Raw genomic sequence first — 25,556 nt, forward strand, 5'->3', positions numbered from 1 at the left:
ATTATGTGTACGTATATATATATATAGATATAGATAGATAGATATATATACAGCTCTCTGCCTAATATTTATTCATCTATATGTGAAGAAGCACATGGGTGGTACAAATCTGTTTAATTATATACATATATATGTATATATATATCTGTTATTAAGTCTCTGTTATCTACCATTAATTGTGGCTCTTGACACAAAGGAAGGCGTAATAAGTGTCCTGTATTTTGTAGTGATTTGCTCACTTTGAGTAGCTTAGAACTAAACTTAGGTGAGTAATGAGAATGATTTAGTTTCATTTATATTTTGTTCTATTAATAAATACTCTCCCCAAGTAACATAAAACATCTCTCGCACTCAATTTTCCATTTCATTTTCTTCCCTTCTTCCTCCTCCCAAACATACCCTTGGAGTAAAAGCAAGTAAACATAACCCCAAAATAACTTAACCAAAACCAAAATAGTTACATATATCCCACTTAAAGATCTTTGTGAAGAGGAGAAAACCAGCATTTGGAAACAAAAATTGGGAAGCTACGTAAGCCGTTTATAGTCATTGCCAGCAACTCCAACGAAGCTTGAGAATGTTCTTTAAGTGTAATCCCACATGGATTACGCGGGCTTGTAACCCGAGTGGGGGCTTTGAATTAGTTGGAGATTGATTTTGGCCCTGAAGGTTGGACTATGGGAAGGTTGATTTCTGGCCCCGCCCATTCCCAAGGAGAGAGTTGAACTTTCGAGTCTTGAGCGTAAGTTCGGGGCTCGATGCCTCCTAGAGCGGAGGGGACAGCGAGAGGCTGGTAACAGAGCACAACGAAGACCTCCCGCTCTCTTCGTTGGAAGGATAACGGGCCGGTGCTTTCCATGCCCAGTAGCTCCTGATGGGCCGACCTCAATATATGACAACAATTTTTTTAAATTTAAATTTTGCAGGTATCCTGATGTGTTTACACATCATTGAATGATTTTTGTTTCTGGGTGGAAATTGAAGGTATGTAATTCGGCATCGAGTATGAATCCCGTCTTTGATTTAGTACTCTCTGCACTCAAAAGTAATCGGACTCCGATGGTCTCTACAAAGTTTATCAACTTGCAGGTTCCTATCTTTCTTTTTCCTTGTTCTTCTCTGCATTTAAACTGTGGAATCGTTAGGGTGTGTTTGGACGATGGTTTATTAATGGAAGTTACGATACTTTCATGGTTTATTTGCATTTCTAGATGCATGATATAATTTTTTGGTAGTTTTTGCATGGTTGTCAAAAATATGAGGCATTATGCCTCTTCTTCTTCTTCTCAAAAAACAAGGGTTTGAGAAATTGCAGCGGCGACCTAGGGTTTCTTCGCGCTTTCACCTCTCTCGAGCTTCGACTTCTATTCCGTATTTCTATGGAGAAAGGGAAAGAGAAGGAAAACTCGATGGGTTTGTCGTTTCTGTGAGAGTTTGCAACGAAGACAAAGGGCCTGGAATTCTTTTCTTTTTCTCAGTTTGGGAAGAGGAGGAAGATTTTGTTTTAAGAGAAGAGGCGAAAAGGAAATATCAGAATCTGGGAACAGTTCTGTAATAACCCAGTCCGAAAGATCGGTAGTCGGATGCTTATAACATTCATAATGGGAAAATATATGATATAAACATAAAACCTGATACGATCATAATGGGTTTCAAATCCTACCAACGAAAGTAAAACCTGTTACTAGTTACCTACTGCCTTTCTCTGTTTGTTTTTTTTTCCTGTTTCAGCTGCCTTGTATTTATATTACTCTGCACTGTATGAGACTCTTATCACATCTTGCTTCTACAAAACTTCGATTTTCTTTTCCCTCTGCTTCTGGGACTACGTTGACTGTGCCGGGATCATCTTCCTGTTTTATGTGATCTGGAAAAACAACATTAGATAATAGGATGAGCATAAAACGCACCAGTTCAGCACCTCAAGCAATCAGAATCTGATTTACGGTACAGTAACTCATTCACCCATGTGGGTGTTTTCCTCAATTCTTTGTCACTTACCTGTAATCTCCCTTTTATTCTCCTCCTGCAAGTTTCTTCAAATCACTTTCAAGCATTTCCAACTACCAAACAGATTATACACATTTAACAAAATGATCCATGTTTATTTTACTTACCTCGTTGCCCATTCTGCAGAGCTGTATTTATTTACCTGTATCATTCTTTCTCATTGATTTTTGGAGCTTGGATATTTACAGCAATTTTTCTCCTAGTAAATTGGAACATTAAAACAGTGCATATATGTAACTAAGGTCACCCAACACAGCCACTTACGTAATTGACTCACACTTCTCATTCTCACCATTACACCTCTCTTCATTCTGTTTTCCCTTAATTTCCATCCAACCAAATTTCACACCCGGCTCCCCAGTTCCATTCTCTATTTACATTTGTCACACCCGAATGTAACTCACGCACACCGACCACAAGGGCCACACACACAAACACAGTTTACACTTTACATATTGAACCCGACTGTTCAGAGTCTCCTCTTTCTCAGCCACATCTCTGGCCTTATTTATCACACACATCAGGGAGACTCTCTTCCATTCGGACCCTCTGATTTTCGGTACACTCTGCTGACTGAGTATGGGTCAGCTGTTCCACATCACACGGCCAACACAGGCCACACACACACACCACAACAAGAGACCTTCAACACAGAAAAATATGTTTCAGTTCCAGCTCAATCCCATCCTACAGTTAGCCTCTAATTTGAATCATTTAATCCTCCCAATTTTGTCTCGTTTCTACCCACCCTATTCTAGATTCAGCACTCAACTCCATTCAAGTCTTACTTTCAGTAGTTCTAGTCTAGTATCATTCCCAGTAACAAACCCTCAGTTTAATTATGTGAGACGTCTAAGAGTTTCCTTTAACTACCCTTACTTTGTTCACTGTTATCTGTCACCCTGGACACTTACTCTTATTCTTCTCCTCCTCCATGTGTTTGGTTAGTCAGGTTTCTGTTTCTAATTTACTTCCAGATTTCATTTGATTGAAAGTACCTACCCGGAACCCCTTCTTGCACTCTGGCTCTGCCTGTCTTTCCCTGGACAGCTTCTTTGTATACTTCCAGATTTTTCTTTTCCTTTCATGTTTTGTGTAACACCCAAGTGTTATTATTTTTATTTTTTAATTATTTAAATTTTTTAGATTTTTAATTAATTTAATTTGATTTAATTTAATTTAATTTCATGAAAATAAAAATAATAATAATGATAAAATTGGGTAAAAATATTATTTGGATTTAATTGAAATTGATTTTGGGAAAAAATGGGTGAAAATTTGGATTCTCGGGATGTCTTTAAAAAAAAAATCGGAAACCGGGGTAAAAAAAACGTAATTTAGAAAAGTTGTGCCACGCCAGCACCCACATCAGTAGCCACGTCAGCGGCCCGGTCAGCAGCCCCGGCCAACTAGGACACGCTGCGTGGCAAGGAAACGCTAACCAGGGGACAGGCCACGTGGGCGATCCGCGTGCGCGCGATCGGACGGCCCAGATCCGTTCCCGTGCGCACGGACGGTCCAGATCAAACGTGCGCACAGACGACCCAGATTCAATCAGACACGGACGGCCTATATTGCATCGTAATGGACGGCCCATATTTAATCCCAATTAAATTGCGATCGAACGGTACAGATTTAATCTTGATGGACGGTTGAAATTAAAAGAAAAATGGTATAAATAACCCCACCCACACCTGACCACAAAAACCCTAGCCGCTAGTGCCTCACCGGAGGAGCTGGCCGCCGCCACCCATCGCCGCACCGGGGAAGTTTCCGACCGCCGATCGAGGTAAATTTTTTCCCCCTGGCTCGTTTTTCGATGCTGAGTCCGCCTATGGCCAAACCGGAGCCAAACTACCGGCCAAACGGCTGGAAAACCCAGCCGAAGCCCAGCGGCGCCGTCGCGCCCCTCCTCTATTTTTGCCTCCGATGAGGCCCTTCCCGGCCTCCGTTCGATGCAAATTTTATACCACTGTGATCATCGTTCTTTTCTCTACAGGTTGATCGGAGCCAAACATCAAAATGCGACTCACGTCGGAGGAGCCGCCGCACCCGAGAGCACCGCCGCCGTTAAGTTTCGATTTTTCGTAATTTTTTGGCCCACCGAGGGCCCTGGGGTTGTTTTATCGTAGGGACCGATGCAAGTGTGGCCGAATTCGGCCGAAAATGGCCAACCCGAGGCGAATCGCCGTCGCAAGCGGCAGCGCTGTCGCCGGAGCACGGCGGAGCCGCTGTGTTGGAATTCTGATATTGGCCGAAAGGGGCCCTATGTCTGATTTGGGATTTTTTTGGGACACGTGCAGGTACCGGTAGTGCATTTCAGTTTTTCGAAAAAAATTCAGGGAAATTAGGGACAGCCTGTAGGCACATTGTAGAGTCGAATTCAGACCCCAAAAAAGGTAAGGACCCCTCGCCCTGTTTCCTACCACGGTATTAAAGTTAAATAAATAATTAAATTGTACCTTGTGACTTTATAGATGTATAATTGATTTAGGTTGTCAATCGAGCCCGAGTCTGATACAGTGTTAGTCTGTTATTGTTTGATCTAATTTCCAGTATTAAATGCAGCATGATGTTTGATGTAATTATGTTATGGTCTCGTATGCATGAACTATGGTTTCTTTTATTATGGTTTGTATTATGGTGAACCCGGTACTGTATTGTTTTATTTGGTGTCAATTACTGGTTTATATGTTTTGTATGATTGGATGATTGAGATTAAGGAAAAAGGCAAAAAGGTTATGTGAATTGATAAGTGGAAAATGTGGACAGCTTGACTAGATATCCTGAGAGATGGTGGACGGACCAGGTCCATAGGGAACCCTACCGGAAACGTGGTCTCTCATACCAGACGGGGTATGGAGACCTTATGTGTTTTGGCGCCCATACCGGACGGGGTATGGGGACGGCCCGTTTCACCCTCATACCGGACGAGGTATTGAGGTTCATGGTTTTGGCGTCCGTACCGGACGGGGTATGGAGACGGTCCTGGAATCAGGTTGTAATGTTAATCGTTCACGGGTAGCGGGGACCCCCTATGCATCCCCATGGATACTAGTAGGCTGGTAAAAGAGGAAAATATGTTATTTAATGATTGAAATGCAAAGGTGTGGTAAGTGTTATGTTATACAGTTTATATGATTTCATGATGATGATAATGTTATTGTTTTCATATGTCGTTTTTATGGATCTCACCGAGGTAAGTGAACAGTAAATGTTTTTATATTAATAAACGAGTTCGTTATAAATTATGCTCAATTGTTTATTTTTGTTTTCTACCCACCTTTACTTCCGTGGCGGTGAGATAGTGTGATGTCTTTACTAGGCTGGTGTACCTCATTTTTTATTTAACCATTTCAGATCAGGAAGACATTGTTCCCGAGCCCCTTCCGCAGGAAGACGGCGAAAGGGACGCCTAAAGACTCTATAGTTATATTTATAGTTCTTATTTCGAGTATCTCTTTTAGTTAGTTTGTTCTTTCATGTTTTGAGTACGTTTTGGTTATTATGTAAGGGATGTTAATCAAAATTTTTATTACGTTTCCGCATTTGACATTTTTAATATATATATTTTATTTAAATTTCCGGGGTCGTTACATTTTGTTTTCCTTAATGGACCATTACTTAGATGAAATTCACCTCATTAACCCAGTCATATTCCACCAGATTTATGCACGGAATACTTGAACCACCAACACATCTAAATTCTTTTCTTTCAACACAACAAGACCTTAGTTACATTCATTTCGAAGATAAATCAAAAAGTTATTTGCAATATTTTATACTGTTTAAATATTAATATATTAATTGATTATAGCCTCACCTCGAAGTAGCTTATGGAGGTAGCTGCGAGACAGCATGTACCTGTCAAAGACAGAGGAAGAGAAGTGTTAATAAACGTGCAATGAGCGTTGAGGATATGGGGAATATGGTTTCTGAAAATTCAGGCGTTAATATCAATGTTGATGGTGGGAAATCTTTGAATGATCCTTCAACGCCCCAAACTCCTACTTAACAACCCCAATATGAAGCCCCAAGTTCTTCCAGGAAGAAGAAATCAAAATGTTTGTCTACTATCCCAAAGGATGATTATCTGATTCAGCAAATTGGAATGGTTGCAAATGCACTCAAGAATATGGCACCAGACACATGTTCCAGCAAGCCAGCTTAATGAAGAGATTGCTTCGTTTCGGTTTCGATGCAAAACAAGAAACAGAAGCTTATATTTTTCTTTTGGCCAAACCAAACATGGCATATGGTTTCATGAATTGCATTAAACCATATGCCTACAAAGTTTGCTTCAGTAATCAGGTCATTATTTATATTTAAACTTAGGTTTGAAGAAAAAAAAACTTGTTAATTTATAATTTTTGATTTTTAACTTTTTAAATTTTCAGATAATTAAAAACGGGAATTGTTGTTGTCGACATGCAATACTCAAGTATGGATTTAGAAAAGTTGGAAAATTTATGTTGCATGATGCATTCTATTTCCTTATATGATCGGTTGGAACTTACGTGAACAATTAATAGTTTTTCAGGAAAGTTGATGAATTTTATTATTTTAATAGATTAATTTGTAATTTAGAGTGATTAATTTATGTTAAATTTATAATTGAAGCAGTTTAACAAGTGTTATATTTTAAAAAATTTTATATTTATGAGACTATGTATTTTTTAAAATAAAAAAAATTGATCCAACACATATTAAAAAGAATATGATTGAAAATAATAATAGTGTATAATATAAATATAACAAAATAATTGAAATAAAATTAATGTACAAAAAATAATAAGAATGTACAAAAAAATATTCTTCTTTTCCTTTAATTTTTTTATCTAATTATATATATATATATATACATACATACATATAGTTACTTGATATTCTTTTATATTTCATTTATTTTTTTAATTATATATATATAATATGAATATAAAAAAAATATCTTCTTTTTTTTTCTTTAATTTTTGTTATTTAATTGCACATTTAAATACATAGATATATTGTATTGCCAGTTGTCTCTACTTCTTATATTTATTGTATAGATATATATATATATATATATATATATATATAGTGTATGCGCAGGTAGCAAATATATCTATATCAACTTTCCATTTGTCTCTACTTCTCTCCTTTTTAGTCTATCTTACACTAACATCATATAAGCAAACGCTTACAAACCATGGCGTATAAACCATTGTAAGCTGTAACTTCATAAACAATTGGTTGGTGTTAAATTTGAGAAATTTTCGCAAGGCTTTTTTAGGACTTTCATATAAGTTGTTGGTTAGAACTACTTTTTGCTATTCTTTTGGGGAAACTTCACATTTGACTGGTTTCTGGACGCTTGCAGTGTGGTTTGAACAATTATATCTTAATATATTTGTTTACAGAATCTACAATTTTTTATTAGATTAATACTTAGATAGAATTGTGATTTTGCAAAATAAATTTATAGAATTTAACAAAAATCGGGGTAAATCAAGATGATTGAATTGTATCTTTACCTCGATGAGAACGTAGAGTTCATTATTTTGTGGGTATATTGTGATTTGCTGTTGTGCTGTGACGCTTGATTGAGTAGGATTGAAAATTTAGTTCAATAGTGTACTAGCGGAGTTTCGGATAATCAAGTTAAGTTTAATGTCAGTAAATCTATTATATTTATAGATGAAAAATATATTTTAAAACGGGTAGATTACATTAATTGAAGTAGTCACAGGTTAAAACCCGATTGTCGTGTAAATATGGTCTTCTTTTCTATATAGGATGGCATATTGAGAGTTTGATCATTTTATAGTTAGGATAGAGTGTGAGCAAGAAATTTCTTGCAATCTATAAAGTTTCAATCCGAATTTAATTTCCTTTGTTAACATGTATTGTGCAGGCAGAGGTATACATTGAGAAATATATACCGACTCTCTATTTATTTTGGAGCATCGGTACCCCGAGAAATATGACTATTATTAGTTATTGTTTTTAACTATTACTTAATCTAATTCGATTATTAGTTGCTATCATTTCTTTATTATCATTTGTTGTTATCTTTAGCTATCATGAATTACCGTGTCTTACTACTTTTAGCTATTATTTATTTGCGAATATATTGACATTCAACAAAATAGTGATTGATACAATATTCTCTAAGCAAGCATTGAACAATAGTCATTAATCAATTGCAGCAAAATAACTTACAACATCACTCTTTCAATTGTTGAAGACATTCCTACGCACAAGAAACAAAACTCCCACTCCTAACATGTAGGATGGTATATACTACAAAAACGACCACAAAGTACTGAGTATTATTTATCGAGAAAATGTAATTAGAGCTTAGAATCCAAGGCGATAATGGTGCTCAAATTCATGGGATTCATATACTTGCTAGATCCACTCATTATCTGTTGAACAATCACAGCATTAGCCTTTTCGGATGGATGGAATGGATCCCAAAATGCATATTCCTCCCGGTTTTCGCATATGTTTGATGCCACAGTGCAGATTCCTAGTCCATTGTAAGGTCCTTGTCCACAGCAGGCTATTTTAGATGTTTTAAATCCTGACCATAATCATGTCAGATCCAATTTATATCTATATAATCAATGTTTGTCCTTGTTTATATGCATCATCAACTTCAATAACTTACCAAATGCTCGAGGATTAGTAATGAAGGAATAGTGAATCTCTTGTGCATTGACAGCAGTGAAGACGTCAGAACCCAATTCAGTGTTGAGACTCTTTAGCATTTCAATAAGTTGCGGATTGTACAAGCTTGCAGCTCGTTGTAATTCAGCTGCACACTTGCCATCTCTGCTGCGCATAGCCAATTCTGCCGGAACACAGCCTAATGGTCCAGTTCCTGTCACCAGTACCCTTCGTGCTCCGAGATCATGCAGCTTCTGCAATAAAAAATCAACCAGTAGGTGTTGATATTCTTTTAATCCTTGTGAAATTATAAGCAATATTGCAATATATTATACAAAAATATCTCTATCAAGTAACAAAACTTAGAAAAACATAGTCTACAGAACACTGTATTTGTTAATGTACTAATAACCATTTAAGAGAAAGTTGAGTAGGTATGGATTACCATTAGTATTGGTCTGTACTCTGAGATTACAAACTTGACATAATCTGGTAAGGAGTATTGACGAGATCTTGGAGAGTACGGAACTAAAAAGTAGTTGTTCACGAAATCATTTCCACCCGCGGTGATTAGGACGAGTGCCTCATTAACGAGTTTCTTAGTCTGGTCAGCTCCGATAAGAGTAGTCACTCGCTGTTGATATTGTTCGAAGTATTCAAGTTGCTTGAACAATCTTATGATGTTAATCTGCCAATTTTATTTGTTATTATCAGGACAGTTAGGTAATTTAAGGCTAATTAAATCATATTTGCGTTTTAGAATAAGGTTGAAATATATATACATATATAAAAGAATTTGTAAGTATGAAATTTTCCCTTCAAATTAACATACAAATTGTATGCCAGTGTCATTGAGGATTCCAATTCCAGCAGAAGCAAAGTTGGCTCCAACAAGCAATTTTTCTCCGCTGAGCTCTGGACTCAAATATGGTAATGTAGATTCTGAGCCAATTTCTTTACCTGAATGTAATTTTAAAAATAAATTAATAATGTTATATTTACATATATACAATCAATTATTGAACTAGAATAATAACGATAGTAATATAGGCAAACCCAACTAATAAAATCAGGAATATTGAGGCCATTGGAGAAACGGCCAGTTGGTCGATGTGTCGGATAATCGATGCCATAAGGTGGCTCATCTGCTCGAGCAGTCGTTGCCAGAAAATTGTTATTGCCATTGTCAACTAGCGAGTCTCCGAACACAAAGAAAGCTCTTGCTTCAACCCGACTTTCTAATAACATGATGCATAATCCTAAAATCACCCATGAACCCAGAACAATGCAAGTATTGATGGGGGCCATGGAATACTTTGATGGCTGATGAGAATACCTGCAAGTGCCCTGTGCTTAACTTGGTTGTGATGAATATTGGAGGAGCTGATGAATCTCTTATACATATATATATATATAGGTAGCTACGGCATATACAAAAAAATGGGGTAATACCAAAGTTATTAAAATTTATGAGTACCATTAAATTTATATTTCAACTATATATCTACCCTCATATTCTCTAGTTAATCCAAAACTTACCCAAATAATTAACCTTACAAAAATTTAAATTTATTTTACCCATTAACATAGTAAGACTTGAAATAGTAAAGAATTAGCTTTCTCAGATCAGCCAAATTAGAGGTGGCCAATTTTTCCCCTTAAAACATGTACATTTAATTTTTGTGTTTGTATGAATATCTATAAAAGGTTTATTATATATGAGTCAGACAAATTTCCATAAATATAGCTTTGTTTTACAACTATAGAAGGAACGTACATAAATAATATTGTTCCATATATATATATGTGTATATATTATTTTGTGCTTGATTCTTCAACCTTAAAAAATAATTAAAAAGTTCATTAATTTTGTGATGTTAAACTCTGCTTCTTTTATGAATATCAACTTTTGCCGGCTCTTAAAAGAAGTTGGAACTTTATTTTGTTCAAGATACGTGAAACAAAACAAACAAACAAACAAACAAACAAAACAAAAGAAATATATATATATATATATATATATATAAAGAGAAAATATTAAACTAGCCCTTTACATTCACGTAAAGTATTCAACTATTACGTGTACAATATGAATTGATTCACGTATACATGATAAGCATGCATTTAATCTTATATAAGTCTTCTTTCAAGCACAAATGTGAATTAATTATGTTGTCGAAAAGAAAAAAGTTTAATATACTTTAAGGTTCTATTTAAAGTTCAATTGCTCTCTCTCTCTCTCTCTCTCTCTCTCTCTCTCTCTCTCTCTCTCTACATATATATATATATATATATAAATATATACACACACACACACACCAACTTGCAATAATGGAGAGATTTATTTCCACGCCAATATTTTTATTTGTCTATACCTAGATTATATGTTCGAATTATATTACATATTTTCTATATATTAGAGTTAAGATATTATGTTATTTTCTTAATAAAAAATTAATTGATGATGTTATTGTTGTATAAGTAACATATCTACAATACGAATTTTTAGTTAAAAATTTCTAAATAAGCCACACATTTACTTCTACATGTTTTTATATATAAGGCACATGGATTAGTAGTTTTATAAATAACACCGAACTTATAAGAACTTTGGAACAATATCATTGCCTCTTTATTGAAAAATTTACTACACTAATATTTAGAATTTTAGTTCTAATCATCCCTCATTTGTCACTATATTACACATATGCATTATATTTAATAACTTTTTAAAAACTTCATGTTAACTAGTTGACATATAAAATATTTTTGAAGTTCATTCAAAAACCTCCTAGTAAACTTACCAGAGAAGAGAAACCTATATGGCACGTGAAAAGATGAACTGCATTAAAGTTATCACGAGGGTTATTGATTATTACAATTAATTATATTGATAAAATGTACATCATTTAAACTAAGTACGAAGAATCATAATACTATTACAAACACTTAAAAATAAAAGGTCAAGTCATGTATTATTTCTGAGCTAATCAATTTGTCTGAGGATAAGTTTCCTATATTGATAAAATGTACACTACTTAAATTTTTGCTTGATTTGGTTCAATTCTATTTTTAAGTATGAACTTATTTAATTTGGGTTTTTCTGAATACTTGTTTTGTTAGAAAAGTTCAAACGCACAAAAATACAGAAATTACAAATATTAGTCTTTCCCATAAAATGAAGAACAACAATAGTTAATGCCACTTAATTATCATCTCAATTTCTTAGTAATAAAACCACAATGACTATAAATAAAAGAAAAAAATACATCAAATTTACATTTTAAGAACTCTTCAATATGGAGAATAACATCATGGAGCCAAAGCTCACATCACGAATCCACTATATCAAATTAATGAGTGCAAAAAGTTCTCTCTAGCACAAGTTAAAACTAAATTTAACAAATTACATCAACTAAATAATACTCTTTCAACACCTAAATAAGTACTCATTTGTCGAATACAATGAAAGACCAAAGAAAAAAGAAGTTAGAGCAATATCACTGTAAGAGATTAAACACTAAATTTGTTTTAATAGACTGTTCTGAACAATTTGATAATCAAAATACAAACTTCAACAATTAAAGTGAAGAAGATGTTGACTACAAGCCCTCTAAAAATTAGGCTAATCTAACGGTATATGACTTTTGAATTATCTTTATAAAATCAAAATCACCTAAATAAGTATTTAATTGTCTAATACATTAAAAAACTAAAGAAAAAAACAAAGTTAGGGCAATATCACCAAAAGGAGTAAAAAACTAAGTCTTTTTTAATAGACTGTTATGAACAATCTGATAGCCAAAATCAAATGCCAATAATCAAAGTGAAGAAGATGTCTACTATAAGTCCTCTAAAAATTAGTTCAATCTAATTTTATATAACATTTCTATTGTCTTTATAAAATCAGGGATATCTAAATAAGTACCCAATTGTCTAATACAATGAGAGACCAACGAAAAAAGTGAAGTTAGAGCAATATCACTAAAAGGGGATCAAAAACTAAGCATGTTAATAAGCTGTTCTAAACAATGAAATAGCCAAATGTAAATGTGAATAGCAAAAAAAAAATGACTACTATAAGTCCTCTAAAATTTAACTTAATTTAACTTTATATGTAAAGAGTCAAAACTTCAAAGGAAATAAAGTTATAAATTAAATGTAAAAGCAAAATAATAGAGATAGGGTTTACATTCATTACACAATAATTTAGAATGTTCAAAAGAGTTACAGGAATGTTCCTTCTAAATGAACAAACAAAAATTAAAGAAATAAACGAAAAACAAATAATTGAGCATCTTAAGACGACCTTCACTAATATTTGAAGATAGTCCGTATGGTGAACTATTTATAGTCCTCTTGTTGATCGAAATCTAGATCTTGATCCTCTTGATCTAAAATAGTTAATGAATGGTAAGCTACACTAGCCTAGTAAGTATATCACACTACTCACCGATACAGAAACTGAAGGTTGGTAAAATCATAAAAACAACTAATGAAACTCTTAATTTAAGTAAATTTATTTATGATAAGAAAAACTATTTATTGCATACTTACCATTGCGAGATTTCTAAAATTGATCTATAGAGACAATAACTCCAATAACATTATAATCTCATATTCAAGTAAGGAAGAACAACAATTTTCTATTTTTATCTACTTACTGGTATCCCTGAAGGTCCATAGGGATGTCCCACTACGTGTGAACCAATATCTAAACTTGTCAACTAACCGGCTGTCCCCATACCCCATCTGGTATGAGCGCCAAAAATATTATCCCTCGATAACCCGTCCGGTATGAGGGTGAATCAGCCAGTCCCCATACCCCGTCCGATATGAGCGTCAAAAATATCATCCCTCGATACCCCGTCCGGTATGAGGGTGAATCAGGTCGTCTCAATATTCCGTCCGGTATGAGTGCCAAAAATATCATCTCTCGATACCCTATCCAGTATGAACTAACATTCACGGTAGGGTTTCCTATGTACCCAATCTATCCACCATCTCTCAGAATATCCAGTAAGACAACCATTCATTAATTCACATAACCAAACAATTTTTCGTTTGCATATTAATTTTTAATTTCACAAACCAACCGTAAATCACGGAAGACAAGCAATATATATATCAAGGAAACACAACTGAATCATTTAACCATTCTAGTATATTATCATGTATTTAAAGCTGTAAATTCAACAATCAATTAAACATGACAAATAAATAATTAACCAGTTCCAACTCCATTAATAACCTTTAGTTATTCTTAAAGTTTTCTAAAGTACACAAAATACCATATTATTGATTATTAAGCTTCAATTTCATAAAAGAGAATAAGGTGATGGATTCTTACATGAGTCAGTGTCTGAAACACCAAACTTTCTACTATGTATACTGGCCGTCCCCAAGTTTTCTGAATTTTTCGGTGATGATTAAACACGCTTCACGTACCTAAAAATACTCAAAAAACTCAAAATCAATGTTAAAAATCCTTTCTGGCCAATTTCGAGGTTCTGGCACGACAGCACCACTGTGCTACAACGACAACAACATTGCCCGCGGCGGCGGTTTTTCTCAGCCTGGCTGATTTTGGCTGATTTCGGCTGACTTTATAAATATCTATACGAGAAAACACGTAAGGAGGCCACAATTGGTCGAAAAAATTAGAAAACGAAAACCTACCGATTGTGAAATTTTTCTGGTGCGGCAGCTCCGCCAGCTCACATTTGCGGGTGAAATTTTTTCTTCGATCAACCTGTAAAAAATAAAACAACGAACACAATGGTGAAAAAATCACATGAAACAAGAAACAGAAAGGGGTTCATCGGAAGAAGTTGTGGGTTTTGCCTGCAGTGGCTCTGCTGGGCTTTGCCGCAGTTTTCGGCTCATCCACTGTTCGTTTTGCTCTGATATGGCCATAGGGGTGATCGTAATCGAATTCCAAACGGGTAGAAAATTTTTACCTTTTTTAGCAGTCTAAGGTGGCTTCGATGCGGCGGCGGTCGGCAGTCAGCTCCCTTCTCTGGTGAGTAGTTCTTCCTTTCCGGCGGGAGGCTGGCGATTAGGATTCGGATTAAATGTGATGCGAAATATTTATACCTATATCGCGTTAATCTGAACCGTTCATCGTGTTTGATCTGGACCGTTCGATCGTGTCTAAGGAGAAAACGAATCTGAACCGTTCATTGTATTTGATCTCAACTGTCCGACCGCGCCTAAAGGGAAAACAGATCCGGACCGTTCACGCACGCGGGATCGCTTCTGGATCGTCCAATCGCAGGGCATGCGGATTGCCAGTGTAGCCTCCCGTGTGGCACCGAGTCAGCGTGCTTGCCACGCGGCATGCTCCGATTCGTCGAGTCTACTGACTAGGCGGTCCTACGTTGCCAAATTTTTTTTATTTACACTCTGACATCTAATTTCTGATTTTTCTTTCAAAAATACCCCCAAATCCAAATTTTCACCATTTTTTACTAAAATTATTTTTAATCTCACCCTTAATTTATTTTTTTTCAAATATAACAAAAATTTCATTAAATTAATTTATAAAATATATTTTTTTATACACTCTTAATTTATAAAATTTATCCCATGCCAATTTTCTGGACCCAGGTACTACATTATATGACTTTTGAATTGTCTTCATGAAATCATGACTTAAAATTGTCTTTAATAAATTCTTTGATCCTCTTCTCTCATAAATCTCCCCATTTTTTTCTCTCTAATAAGAGGTTATATTTAAAAAAAAATAAAAAAAAAAAATAAACTCATTAAAACCATCGTAGTGATGTCTTTTAAATTATAAAGGTAACTTTTTATAAATTACCGAAATGTCGTTAGTGAACTTCTAGTTTTTATACTATAACATGACAAAATCCAAAAAAGTTTTAAGTCCAAACGCATAGGAGAAACACCCCGAAACACTTTTTTTGTTTCCAATTAATCCATTAATTTTTCGAATGACCCCCAAATTATAAACACTCAGTACATAACACAAAAACAAATAACATCAAAACGAAGCATAATAATGACAATGACAACGACTAATTACGACATAGTATCATACAAATCAAATTTCTCAGCTTCTGATTCCATTAATTAAACAAGAACATGAATGATTACACATATAAACACTTATTATCATAATGGAAATGCAATTACTTAACTAATTAATTAATCAGTAAGCTTGAGATCCAAGGCCATAATGGTGCTGAGATTCATTGGATCCATGTACTTGGTTGACCCGGTCAATATCTGCTTAACTATAAACCCATTAGCCCTCTCAGATGGATGAAACGGGTCCCAAAATGCATACACATCCCGGTTCGGACACAGGTTTGACGCCACAGTGCAGAGTCCGATTCCATTATAAGGTCCTTGTCCACAGCATGCTACCTCTGATGTTTCAAATCCTGCAAAACCCATAATCAATTATCACACCATCGATTAATTATTGTGTTTAATTAAAGTGGTTAGTGATTATTTCACAAAATTTTATTTTATGGGTTTACTATATGATCTGTGGTTAATAATATAAATTTAATTAACTTAATAAATTACCATAAGCTTCAGGACTAGTGATGAAATTATTGTGTGTTTCTTGGGTATTGGCAGCAATGAAGATATCAGAACCATATTTACTGTTGAGACTCTGAAGCATTTGAACAAGCTGTGGGTTATACAACCTTGCAGCTCGTTGTAATTCGGCTGAACACCCGCCATTCGTGTTTCGCATTGCCAATTCTGCCGGAACGCAGCCCATAGGTCCTGTCCCGGTCACCATAACCCGTCGTGCTCCGAGATCATATAGCCTCTTACAGAAAAAAAAATAAAAAATGTATATATTATGTAAATAATAACTTTTTATAATGTAACATGTATTATCACTTTGGTTAGATCCTTGTTTTTCTTTTTATCTATAGAAAACATGTTATATTTGTTCATAGACATAATGTACCATTAAAATTTTCTTATACTCGGAGATGAGAAGTTTGACATAATCAGGAAGAGAATATTGCTGAGATCTAGCAGAGAATGGAACCAAGTAGTAATTATTTACGAAATCATTGCCACCAACAGTAACGAGGACGAGTGCTTCATTTACGAGTTGTTGAGCCTGGTCTGCTCCGATTAAGCCACTCACTCGCTGCTGGTATTGCTGGAAATATTGCAGTTGCTCGTACATTCTTATAATATTTATCTATCAAAATTTAATAAAATTTATACATTTAATTTTACTCGTCAATGATCGTAATAATGAAAATTATAAAAGAATTTGCACGTGTTACTTACAAATTGAATACCGGTATCGTCGAGTATTCCAATTCCAGCAGAAGCAAAATTGGCTCCAACAAGCAGCTTTTCTCCATTGAGCTCTGGACTCAAATATGGCAAGGTGGGTTCTGACCCGATTGCCTCACCTGTATGAACACAAAAGAACTTATATATCATCACATATACAGACACGTACTAACCTATATGTACATTATAATTTAAAAGGATGATCATAGTGGACTCAACTGATAAAATCAGGAATGTTGAAGCCATTAGAGAAGCGGCCTGTGGGTTGATGTGTGGGATAATCAATGCCATAAGGTGGAGAATCAGCACGAGCAGTTGTTAATAAGTAATTGTTATTGCCATTATCAACCAGCGAGTCTCCAAACACAAAGAAAGCTCTACATTCAATTTTAACCATATGATCATCAGTACCCAGTAAAATAAATAATAAAATTACATATAATAAATTACTAATAACTGAAATTCCACCCATTGGAATAATACCCAGATGCCCAAAACTCCACTAACTATTACGTATGATATATATATATGTGTGTGTGTGTGTGTGTGTATTCTATATATCTTAGTTGGTTGAGTATAATGGGAGGAATAGTAGAGTCATATAACATATATATATATATATATATCTGTATATGTGTATAGTTTAGTTAAGTGATGAAATGAGAGACGGGAGAAAGAAGTGGCAGCCAATCAAAATACAGGGTAGTTGTGAGGATCATGATGATCAGCGTCTAATTAAATGATTGGTCGCAGTTTTTCAATCCAATGGTAAAGTAATTTTTCATCTAAACTTAATCTAATTATATTTGTCATATAATGTGTGTATACTGTTAAATAATTTATAAGATTATTATTAAGTTATAAATGTCATTTAATTATCAAAACATATAAATCTCAGTAAAAAAAAAAAATTAATCTAATTGTAACAATTTGGTTTGATTTTTTAATTACATGTTTTAATTAAAAAAATATTAAATTATATTTTTAACTCGATACCACTATTTCAATTAAAAAAATTTTAATTTATTTTATTTAATAATAACATAAATTTATTAAAATTTAAATCAATTTAATTGTCGTAACTTTATTAATATAATAATAAATTAAATTATTAATTATTATTAAATTAAATATTACAATTTTATCATTATTAATATATAATACATTTTTTATATTATTTTTGTGACTTCTTCAATTTCTAGTAACTTTATATACATTTTTCACATCCTCAACATTTCTTGAAGTTACTCCAATGTCAAATCATTTTCTAGTTTTGGGAAGTCGCGTTTAGTCAAAGTTGATGAACAAGTTACTACATGTACGTATATGTGTATGTATATCTATAGACATATATATATATATATGACTGAATTTGGTTCTAATTTGGGCATATTTTAAGAACCAAATCAAATTTTTTATTTAAATATTAATTAAGTGTCACTCAACCACTAATTTTATAACATTTTAATATGTAAATTCATAAAACAAAAAATAAATTGATAATGAAAATTTCGAATTTACATTCAGAGTTTAATATATCTTCTCTTGTTAGTAATGACTGAAGCTTCTCATTTATGTTTTTGTTAGACTTTTCCTTTCTTTATAAGACATATTCAATTAATAAAATTAGGTTTAGGAATAATCCCACAATTTCTCTGTCATACATACAAATATATATATATATATGTATATATAGACACGCACACACAACACCCATAATAATAGATGAATAGAACTGATGAGTAATATGACTTTAAACATACCACCTACCCTAACAACAATATTCTATATATAATACAACAAAAATTAGCTGGAAAAGCAGTTCAACCAACTTCTTTTAACCAGCATGTCATATATATACGTGTGTGTGTGTGTATATATATATATATATCTTCATGTGGGTATCTTAAATCATTAAGATTCAATCTGATTTTGAGGCTCTTAAATTCTCATCTAGCCAATTGAACATGAAAATACCCCCCAATATCATAAAGTATATTACTATATGATTTAATCCAATCATTTTTAGCTTTCGTAATTGGTAACTTCATCATTCGATATAAGAATGGATTTGACTCATAACTCTTTACATTTTATGTATGCTTTTATTTGTTGTTTTTTTTTTATAAGAAAGAAAAAGATATAAATTTAGGTCATATACATTTTAAATTAAGACTCACCGATTAAGTCGTCACCAATGAGCTGGGCAAGATCGGCAAAAAGTTGGTTGTTGGGAATGCAATCCAGGAGGTTTTGAAAAAGTATGGTTGGCTAAAAAATCAGCACGATGGTTTCCTTTTCTGTAAATATGTTAAATATGAACCGTCCAGTTCCTAGCCAATCAAAATATAATGGCTTGAATAAGATTGGAGCAAGCATTGACTTGAATCGGTTCCTAGCGAATGACTCTTTTCAAAACCTTAACCGCAAGTAGGTTGTCCATCTCGAGGATGACCTTGCGCGCCCCCCACCTCCAAGCCATATCAAGGTCATCTAAAGCTCCCCACAGCTCAGCCTGAAGGGCAGAACAAGTGATAATATTACGACTGAAACCCCCCAACCAAGAACCATTCTCATCACGATCAAGGCCACCCGCGTAAGGCAGGTCCATGTCAGCCCAGAACGCACCATCAATGTTAATTTTGATCCAGTCCCAAGGGGGAGCGCACTAGCTAATAAGTTTCTCTGTCTTCCTACAAGGCCGACCATCAATCATAACAGCAATAGGAATAGTCTGGAGGGTGTAGTCAACCATACAGAGGATAGCGTGTTTCATCTTGTTGATACTCTATGGATTACCCCCAAATATAATTTGGTTTCTCTGGTTCCACAACATCCGATAGGTGAGCCCAAAAATTATGCTCTAGTCCCTAAAATTCTAACACCATTGCCATCTGTTCCATAGGTTATTGATTAACCAATCATCTAGGTTTATTTGGAAGAAACCATTGGCTTCATCTGGGGGAGTGATCTTCATCCACAGTAACCTCGCCTGATGACAATCTCTGAGCACATCGTTGATATTTTCAGTCCCACAACCACAGATCTCATAGCCAGGGTTGATGGTCATATGCCTTCTCATACATTCATTGTTCATAAGGAGCTTCTTCTGAAGAGTCAACCAAAGGAAATGTCTAACACGTTGGGGTCCCGATCACTTCCACACAAAATCCCATGTTCCACATACATCAAAAGAGTCATTGTTACTAATAAGAGAATAAGTATAATTAACTGAAAATATACCACTCGAAGAAAGTCCCCAGTAGGGCTCATCAAGTCCCATCTCTCCATGTGGAATAGCCACAACAATCAGTTTAATCAGAACATTAGATGGGAGCCCAGTCTGTAACATATCCCAGTTCCATCGACCCTACAGAGTAACAAGCTCCTAAATACTTTGGGAGAGCAAGACATCATCAATTGGTTGTAAGGTCAACATTTTGAGAGGACCACAATTCCCAAACCAATTGTCGACCCAAAATTTAACTCGATTGGCGTTGTCAATATGCAATGAATACCCTGCTTAAGAATGTCCCACATACCATTAAGGTTTCTCCAGAGATGGGACTAGTTTTTTGACTTCGTTGTGTATCTGTAGGCACCATCGTAGTTATACTTGTGTCTCGAAACTTGAACCCAGATGAGGTGGGGCTTAATGATAATGGCAAAACCAACCTTCATGAGGAAAGCTTTATTAAGCTCTTTGACTCGAAGAATACTTGCTCTCCTAAGGGAACAGGGCTTACGCATGGTATCCCAGTTCACCCGACTCAGCTTCCTAGAGTCGCTAAAGTATCCCCAAATAAAATTCCTAAAACTTTGTCGATCTGATCACAAAGAAATCTAGGTAGGGTAGTAGTATGCATAGCATAAACATGAATCGCCATGAGGACAGACTTAGCTAAGGTGAGACGCCCAGTCAGTAAAAGATTGACTTTCCAACCAGAGAGCTTACTCTAAACTTTCTCAAGAATATAACTATACGTTGTCATTGTCACTCTGTTATGGAGGAGAGGAATACTAGATAAGCACCCAAATTATTGGAAGAGTGGAAGCCAAGTTCATTACTAATACGAATAACCTCGTTCGAAACCACATTGTGAGAGAAGAAAATACGAGTCTTAGAGGCGCTAATTTTCTGACCCAAACTCTCAAAGAACTCTTTGAGAACTGCCTTGGTAATTTGAATATAGGCATTCGTGGTATGGCCAAAGATGATCATATCATCGGCAAAGATGAGATGGGCAAGCTTAGGGTAATTCATGCTCAAAGAGATAGGGTGTAACATCTTTTGATAAGTCAAACTGTTGATGTGTTGGGATAATCTTTCCATGTAAAGCTCAAAAATATAAGATGAAAGAGCGTCCCCCTGATGGATATCTCTAAAAAGGAAGAACTCCTCAGAGGCGCCTCCCCATTCCAAATAAGCTGCATAGAACATGATCCAAGACATTGCATGATAAGATTAATCATAGGCCTAGGTAGGCCCACATCGTCGAGAGTGTCCTCAATGAAGTCCCACTTATGCCTATCACAAGTTTTTTCCAGGTCAACTTTAATCGTCATCCAGCTCGTCTGACCACGTTTTTATCTCATAGCATGAATAACCTCCTATGCCAGGATGATGTTATCCAATATGTTACAACCTTCCATAAAACTAGCCATAGTATTGCTAACGAGGAGTTGCATTATACCTTTAAGTATGTTAGCAACGACCATAGTGATGATCTTATAAGAGACATTTAACAGACTAATCAGTCTAAACTCTTTGATATTAACAAGGCGAGAAACTTTAGGAATTAAGGTAAGAAGGGTGATGTTGATGCACGTCTCCAGCTCTACCATTTGGAAAGTTTTTATCACCATCTCATTACGAACCTCCTCTCTAGTGATCAGTCTACAAAGCCTATCGAGCATGGTAGGATCTAATTTAAGGAATTTACCCTTAATATTGTATCTTGGAGCCGGGTATCTGTCTTTCGAGTAGAGGTCTTTAAAGAACCTAACCGCCATGTGCCTAAGCTAGTCCTCCTCTGTAATCTAGTTGCATGTACTATCTTGGAGAGTGACAATTTTATTAACATTTCATAGTACGAGTATAGAAATAGGCGATATACTGGCAATTCCAGAACAGTTCCTTGTGGAGAAGAGTGTCTTTAAGATCTTTGCGGAGAGAGGTCTCTAGATTGAGAAGACGCTCTGACTGTGATCTCTAGAGGACCTATAGGATACCGAAAATTCTAGCCAGCAGGTGGTTCTTCTTTTTAAAGATATGGCCAAAGACATTATTATTCCACTCCCGTGCTTGGTTCGAGAATTTTTTAATAGTGGTCCGAATAAAGTCAATGCGACTCCAACTACGTTGCATCATAAGCCAAAAATTCAGATGGGCAAGCCACGCTGTAAGGAATCTAAAAGGAGCTGAAGACCTTCTTTGGCCAAGAAAAAACTTGGGTTTTAATGAGGAGCGACATATGATCAGACTGAAGCTTTGGGAGATATTGCACCACTGTATCAAAAAAGATGTTATACCAATCATGCATGTAGAGAGCTCTGTCCAATCTTTGGATGAGGGTCCCTCTACACCAAGTGAGGACTGAGGTGGTCGATTTGAATGATATAGGTTTCATGGATGAACTTATTAAAGTGAGGGTAGCAATGATTTCCACCACCGGTTCTACCACTTTTATTTGAATGCTCTATAATAGTGTTGAAATCACCTGTCAAAAGTCACGGTTCCCAAGTGTTCGACTTAAGTTGAGAAAGCACCGCCCTTATGAAATTGTGTTTTTGACATTGTGGGCTTTCATAGATTGTCGTGAAAAAAAGGTCGACTCTCACTCCCCACTATAAATTTTCGCACATATAAATTGACAACTATTTACCAAGATTTTCATGGTGATAGAGTTAGTCCACAGCATTCAGATACCCCAAGAGAAACCATTAGCTTCTACTCTATGATAAAAGTTAAAACCCAGCCCCTTGATTACCTTGTCCGCATGATCACCCACAACTCTTGGCTCAGTAATCATGAGAATGTTGGGGTAGTCCAATCTAACAAACTCCTTAAAGATTCTTTTAACTTACGAGTTGACTGCACCTTGACAATTCCAAACTAATATTTTGGGATCCATAAATAAAGGAAAATGGGAGAGTAACCCAAAGCAAAAAGGGGCCATCGGGAAATGGACCACAAAAAAAACAACTGGTCTAGATGTCATTGTGTATAGCAATGTCCAACAGGTTGCCTTCCTCTTTATCCTCAATCCAAAATCGACCTTTAAGACCCTCAACAAAGGTGTGAACAGCCGCTGGTGAAGCGTTGGTGCACTCCTCCTAGCGCTTCTTGGGCTTGAGCTATTTCCACAAGGATTTGAAAATTTTAATCCCTGGTTGCTACTTATCAGGTGGTTTGGCCTCGGTCTTGCTCTTTCGTCATAGGAAGATGCATTCTATGGATATCATCATCTGCTATCCTAGCTTAATTTTAGTCCATTGGTCGTCTCCCTCATATATGGAGAAGACAATGTGTTTAGCAGAGTTAAGGGTGGTATGGGCTTAAATATTTGAGAGGCTGGACAGGGCTGGGCCTTAGCTATTATTAGTGTTTCTCTTTAAGCCTTCCTCAAAAGCTTCAGAATTCACAGGTTGGTTTAAGAGATGGTTGTTACTGATATGTCACTATGGACCTTCCTTCCTCGGTCCATTTAATAATCCAATGTCATTATTCTCTTTGAGTTCAACTGCATGGCTTATACCCTCAAGCCCAACATCATAAACCAGCTCAACCTACAGAGATTTTCCTCCCCTAATCTTCGTGCGGGTTTCTTTTTCAGCATCTTTGTAACCCCTTCTTTGCCTCACAGAATTATTCCTTAGATTTTTCGAATTCTTAGAGCCTGAGATTGATAGTGCCTGCAAAATCTTATTGTTCCCCATTTCCTTCGCCTAAGATTTCACGATCACATCAAAACGAGATCCCATAGCAATCTTACCTTTGATAGAAGCAAATTTTTTGGGAATCATGTTATTTCTTTTTCTCTCAACTTTCTTTCCTCGGTGGGCCACTTACATCCAAGGTCCAAATTTTTCCTCCAGCATTGTCGTCTCTAGTGGTTTGTGCTTGTCCACTTACATGTCGTCTCTGGTCTACCTCGAGCCAGTACTACCGCTTCGTGGGCAAGTTTCATGAAGATGCCCATAACAACCACACTTAAAGCATATTATAGGTAATCCTTCATACTTAATCTTTTGTAGTTTCCCATCCACCCAAAATTTTGACACTAACAGCTTGGTAAGATCTAAGGCGATGGCCATGGACAAATTTCCCTCTTTCAAACACTTCGATGTTGTAGTTGACTTTCATAACTGTCAACACCACTTTAGTGATCGCCCGCAAGACGCTTTTATGATAATAATGAATGGGGAGCCTAGGGAACCTCACCCAAGCGACCACCAAACTTACCATGGTGTCATTAACCGAGAAGTCAAAAGTCGAAGGTTGCACAGTGAGATAGTTCCTATAAATAATCCATGGACCGCCCATAAGCATTTGTATGTGGTCATCAGGGTTAGTAAATTTCACCAGGTACTAGTCATTGTTGAGGTCGATAAGTTAGAACGAAACCGTATGCCGCGAAAAACTCTAGAGGTGACCGAGTAGGGCATGATAAGTTATGGCTCTACCTAGAAGCCTGATGATTGCACAGTTCTTCATAGAGTGGGAGACATAATTTTGGACTCTGTCGGAGAAAGTAATCATAGGTATACCATCATCTATTTGGAAGACAACATCGTCCTCCTTCACCTCGAATTCTTTCGTCAGTTTGTTGGAATATAGTGTTTTTGTGAGTTTATCCTTGAATGAGGTTTTTCCTTTCCCCCAGAATCCAGATTCTAACTCATTATCTCTTTCGGTCTCTACAAATGTCTCCAAGTCGTTTATATCGGCCATATCTTCATCATCGGGTGGATCCTGACCTCTATTGTCCGCCTCAACCAAGATAGGATCCCCAATCCTTATCTTGACCTTCTTTGTTGATCTATTATCATCCGCGCACGATGAAGCACAATATCACTGGGGAAGTGCATTTCTCTCTAAAATTAATTTGAAAATTTTTATATTTACCTTTCTATATGTATTTTTATTAATATACGAGTTCAAGTACATTCTGTGTACTTATATTAAAAATTTATTTATATTATTATTAATTTTATATATCGAAATCTATAAATTTTATGAAGAAAAAAAAAAGTTGCTCCATGTTTTCTCAAACATGAATATACATAATATATAAATAAAGATTGGAAGGTAATTAAATCACACCATCACAAAGTAGTTTGCTTTTGTCATATCAAATAAAAGTTAAATTAATTTCCATCTGCTGAGAATGCTATAGAATTATGGAGTAATTATTATTTTAATATTTGAATTATAAATTATATTATATTTATTTTTTATTATTATTAATTTATTTAATTAATCAAATTATTTTTAAAATATTCGAACATAATCTAACTATTTTAACTTGTGGGCTCGAATGGCCTTTTTCTTCTTCGTCCTTGGGCTCGGCCAGCCCAAATCCATTAACAATTTT

General features: G+C 35.3%; 3 protein-coding genes, 1 long non-coding RNA gene and 1 other non-coding gene across 7 annotated transcripts; 2 read left to right on the forward strand and 3 right to left on the reverse strand.

The window, feature by feature from the left end:
* The first annotated feature begins 303 nt into the window (after window positions 1–303).
* Window positions 304–6,571, forward strand: LOC148253582 (uncharacterized). The gene is made up of 2 exons (XR_015821387.1): window positions 304–1,089; window positions 5,828–6,571. It is a non-coding gene; the product is annotated as an uncharacterized LOC148253582 (long non-coding RNA).
* On the forward strand, window positions 614–907 carry LOC148253583 (signal recognition particle RNA). Its single transcript, XR_015813011.1, has one exon.
* Window positions 6,572–8,184: 1,613 nt separating the features above from the next.
* Window positions 8,185–10,056, reverse strand: LOC110814867 (GDSL esterase/lipase At5g33370-like). Its single transcript, XM_022042450.2, has 5 exons — window positions 9,723–10,056; window positions 9,494–9,621; window positions 9,107–9,349; window positions 8,663–8,915; window positions 8,185–8,575 (listed from the first exon to the last, which is right to left on the reverse strand). Exons 1-5 carry the CDS (start codon window positions 9,967–9,969, stop codon window positions 8,343–8,345), a joined length of 1,104 nt encoding a protein of 367 aa, XP_021898142.1. The 5' UTR covers window positions 9,970–10,056; the 3' UTR covers window positions 8,185–8,342.
* A 5,665-nt stretch (window positions 10,057–15,721) lies between these two features.
* On the reverse strand, window positions 15,722–17,544 carry LOC110814933 (GDSL esterase/lipase At5g18430-like). Of its 3 annotated transcripts, none has more exons than XM_022042527.2 (5): window positions 17,179–17,544; window positions 16,951–17,078; window positions 16,718–16,858; window positions 16,219–16,471; window positions 15,722–16,070 (listed from the first exon to the last, which is right to left on the reverse strand). In XM_022042527.2, the coding sequence occupies exons 1-5, from the start codon at window positions 17,429–17,431 to the stop codon at window positions 15,832–15,834; spliced, it is 1,014 nt and encodes a 337-aa protein (XP_021898219.1). In that variant the 5' UTR covers window positions 17,432–17,544; the 3' UTR covers window positions 15,722–15,831. The 3 variants fall into 3 exon arrangements, with proteins under 3 accessions (XP_021898219.1, XP_021898217.1, XP_088078195.1); XM_022042525.2 differs by having other exon boundaries at window positions 16,616–16,858; window positions 17,179–17,543; XM_088222069.1 differs by lacking the exon at window positions 16,718–16,858.
* Window positions 17,545–24,108: 6,564 nt separating this feature from the next.
* On the reverse strand, window positions 24,109–24,913 carry LOC148253584 (uncharacterized). Its single transcript, XM_088223407.1, has 3 exons — window positions 24,701–24,913; window positions 24,268–24,550; window positions 24,109–24,224 (listed from the first exon to the last, which is right to left on the reverse strand). Exons 1-3 carry the CDS (start codon window positions 24,911–24,913, stop codon window positions 24,109–24,111), a joined length of 612 nt encoding a protein of 203 aa, XP_088079533.1.
* Between the last annotated feature and the right edge of the window lie 643 nt (window positions 24,914–25,556).

Source organism: Carica papaya, chromosome 6 (genome assembly GCF_054855325.1).
Source record: "Carica papaya isolate Zhongbai chromosome 6, ASM5485532v1, whole genome shotgun sequence".
NCBI lineage: Eukaryota > Viridiplantae > Streptophyta > Magnoliopsida > Brassicales > Caricaceae > Carica > Carica papaya.

What these genes read in the sequence shown, in the direction of transcription:
- LOC148253584 (XM_088223407.1), bottom strand. Translation starts at nt 24,913, where the DNA reads ATGGCCGATATAAACGACTTGGAGACATTTGTAGAGACCGAAAGAGAT. An exon ending in TGATTACTTTCTCCGACAGA is followed by an intron (nt 24,551 to 24,700) that starts GTCCAAAATTAT and finishes AACAATGACTAG; the next exon opens with TACCTGGTGAAATTTACTAA. An exon ending in GAAATTTGTCCATGGCCATC is followed by an intron (nt 24,225 to 24,267) that starts GCCTTAGATCTT and finishes AATTTTGGGTGG; the next exon opens with ATGGGAAACTACAAAAGATT.
- LOC110814933 (XM_022042525.2), bottom strand. Translation starts at nt 17,431, where the DNA reads ATGGGTGGAATTTCAGTTATTAGTAATTTATTATATGTAATTTTATTA. An exon ending in CAACATTCCTGATTTTATCA is followed by an intron (nt 17,079 to 17,178) that starts GTTGAGTCCACT and finishes GTGTTCATACAG; the next exon opens with GTGAGGCAATCGGGTCAGAA. An exon ending in ACGATACCGGTATTCAATTT is followed by an intron (nt 16,859 to 16,950) that starts GTAAGTAACACG and finishes AAATTTTGATAG; the next exon opens with ATAAATATTATAAGAATGTA.
- LOC110814867 (XM_022042450.2), bottom strand. Translation starts at nt 9,969, where the DNA reads ATGGCCCCCATCAATACTTGCATTGTTCTGGGTTCATGGGTGATTTTA. An exon ending in CAATATTCCTGATTTTATTA is followed by an intron (nt 9,622 to 9,722) that starts GTTGGGTTTGCC and finishes AATTACATTCAG; the next exon opens with GTAAAGAAATTGGCTCAGAA. An exon ending in ATGACACTGGCATACAATTT is followed by an intron (nt 9,350 to 9,493) that starts GTATGTTAATTT and finishes TAAAATTGGCAG; the next exon opens with ATTAACATCATAAGATTGTT.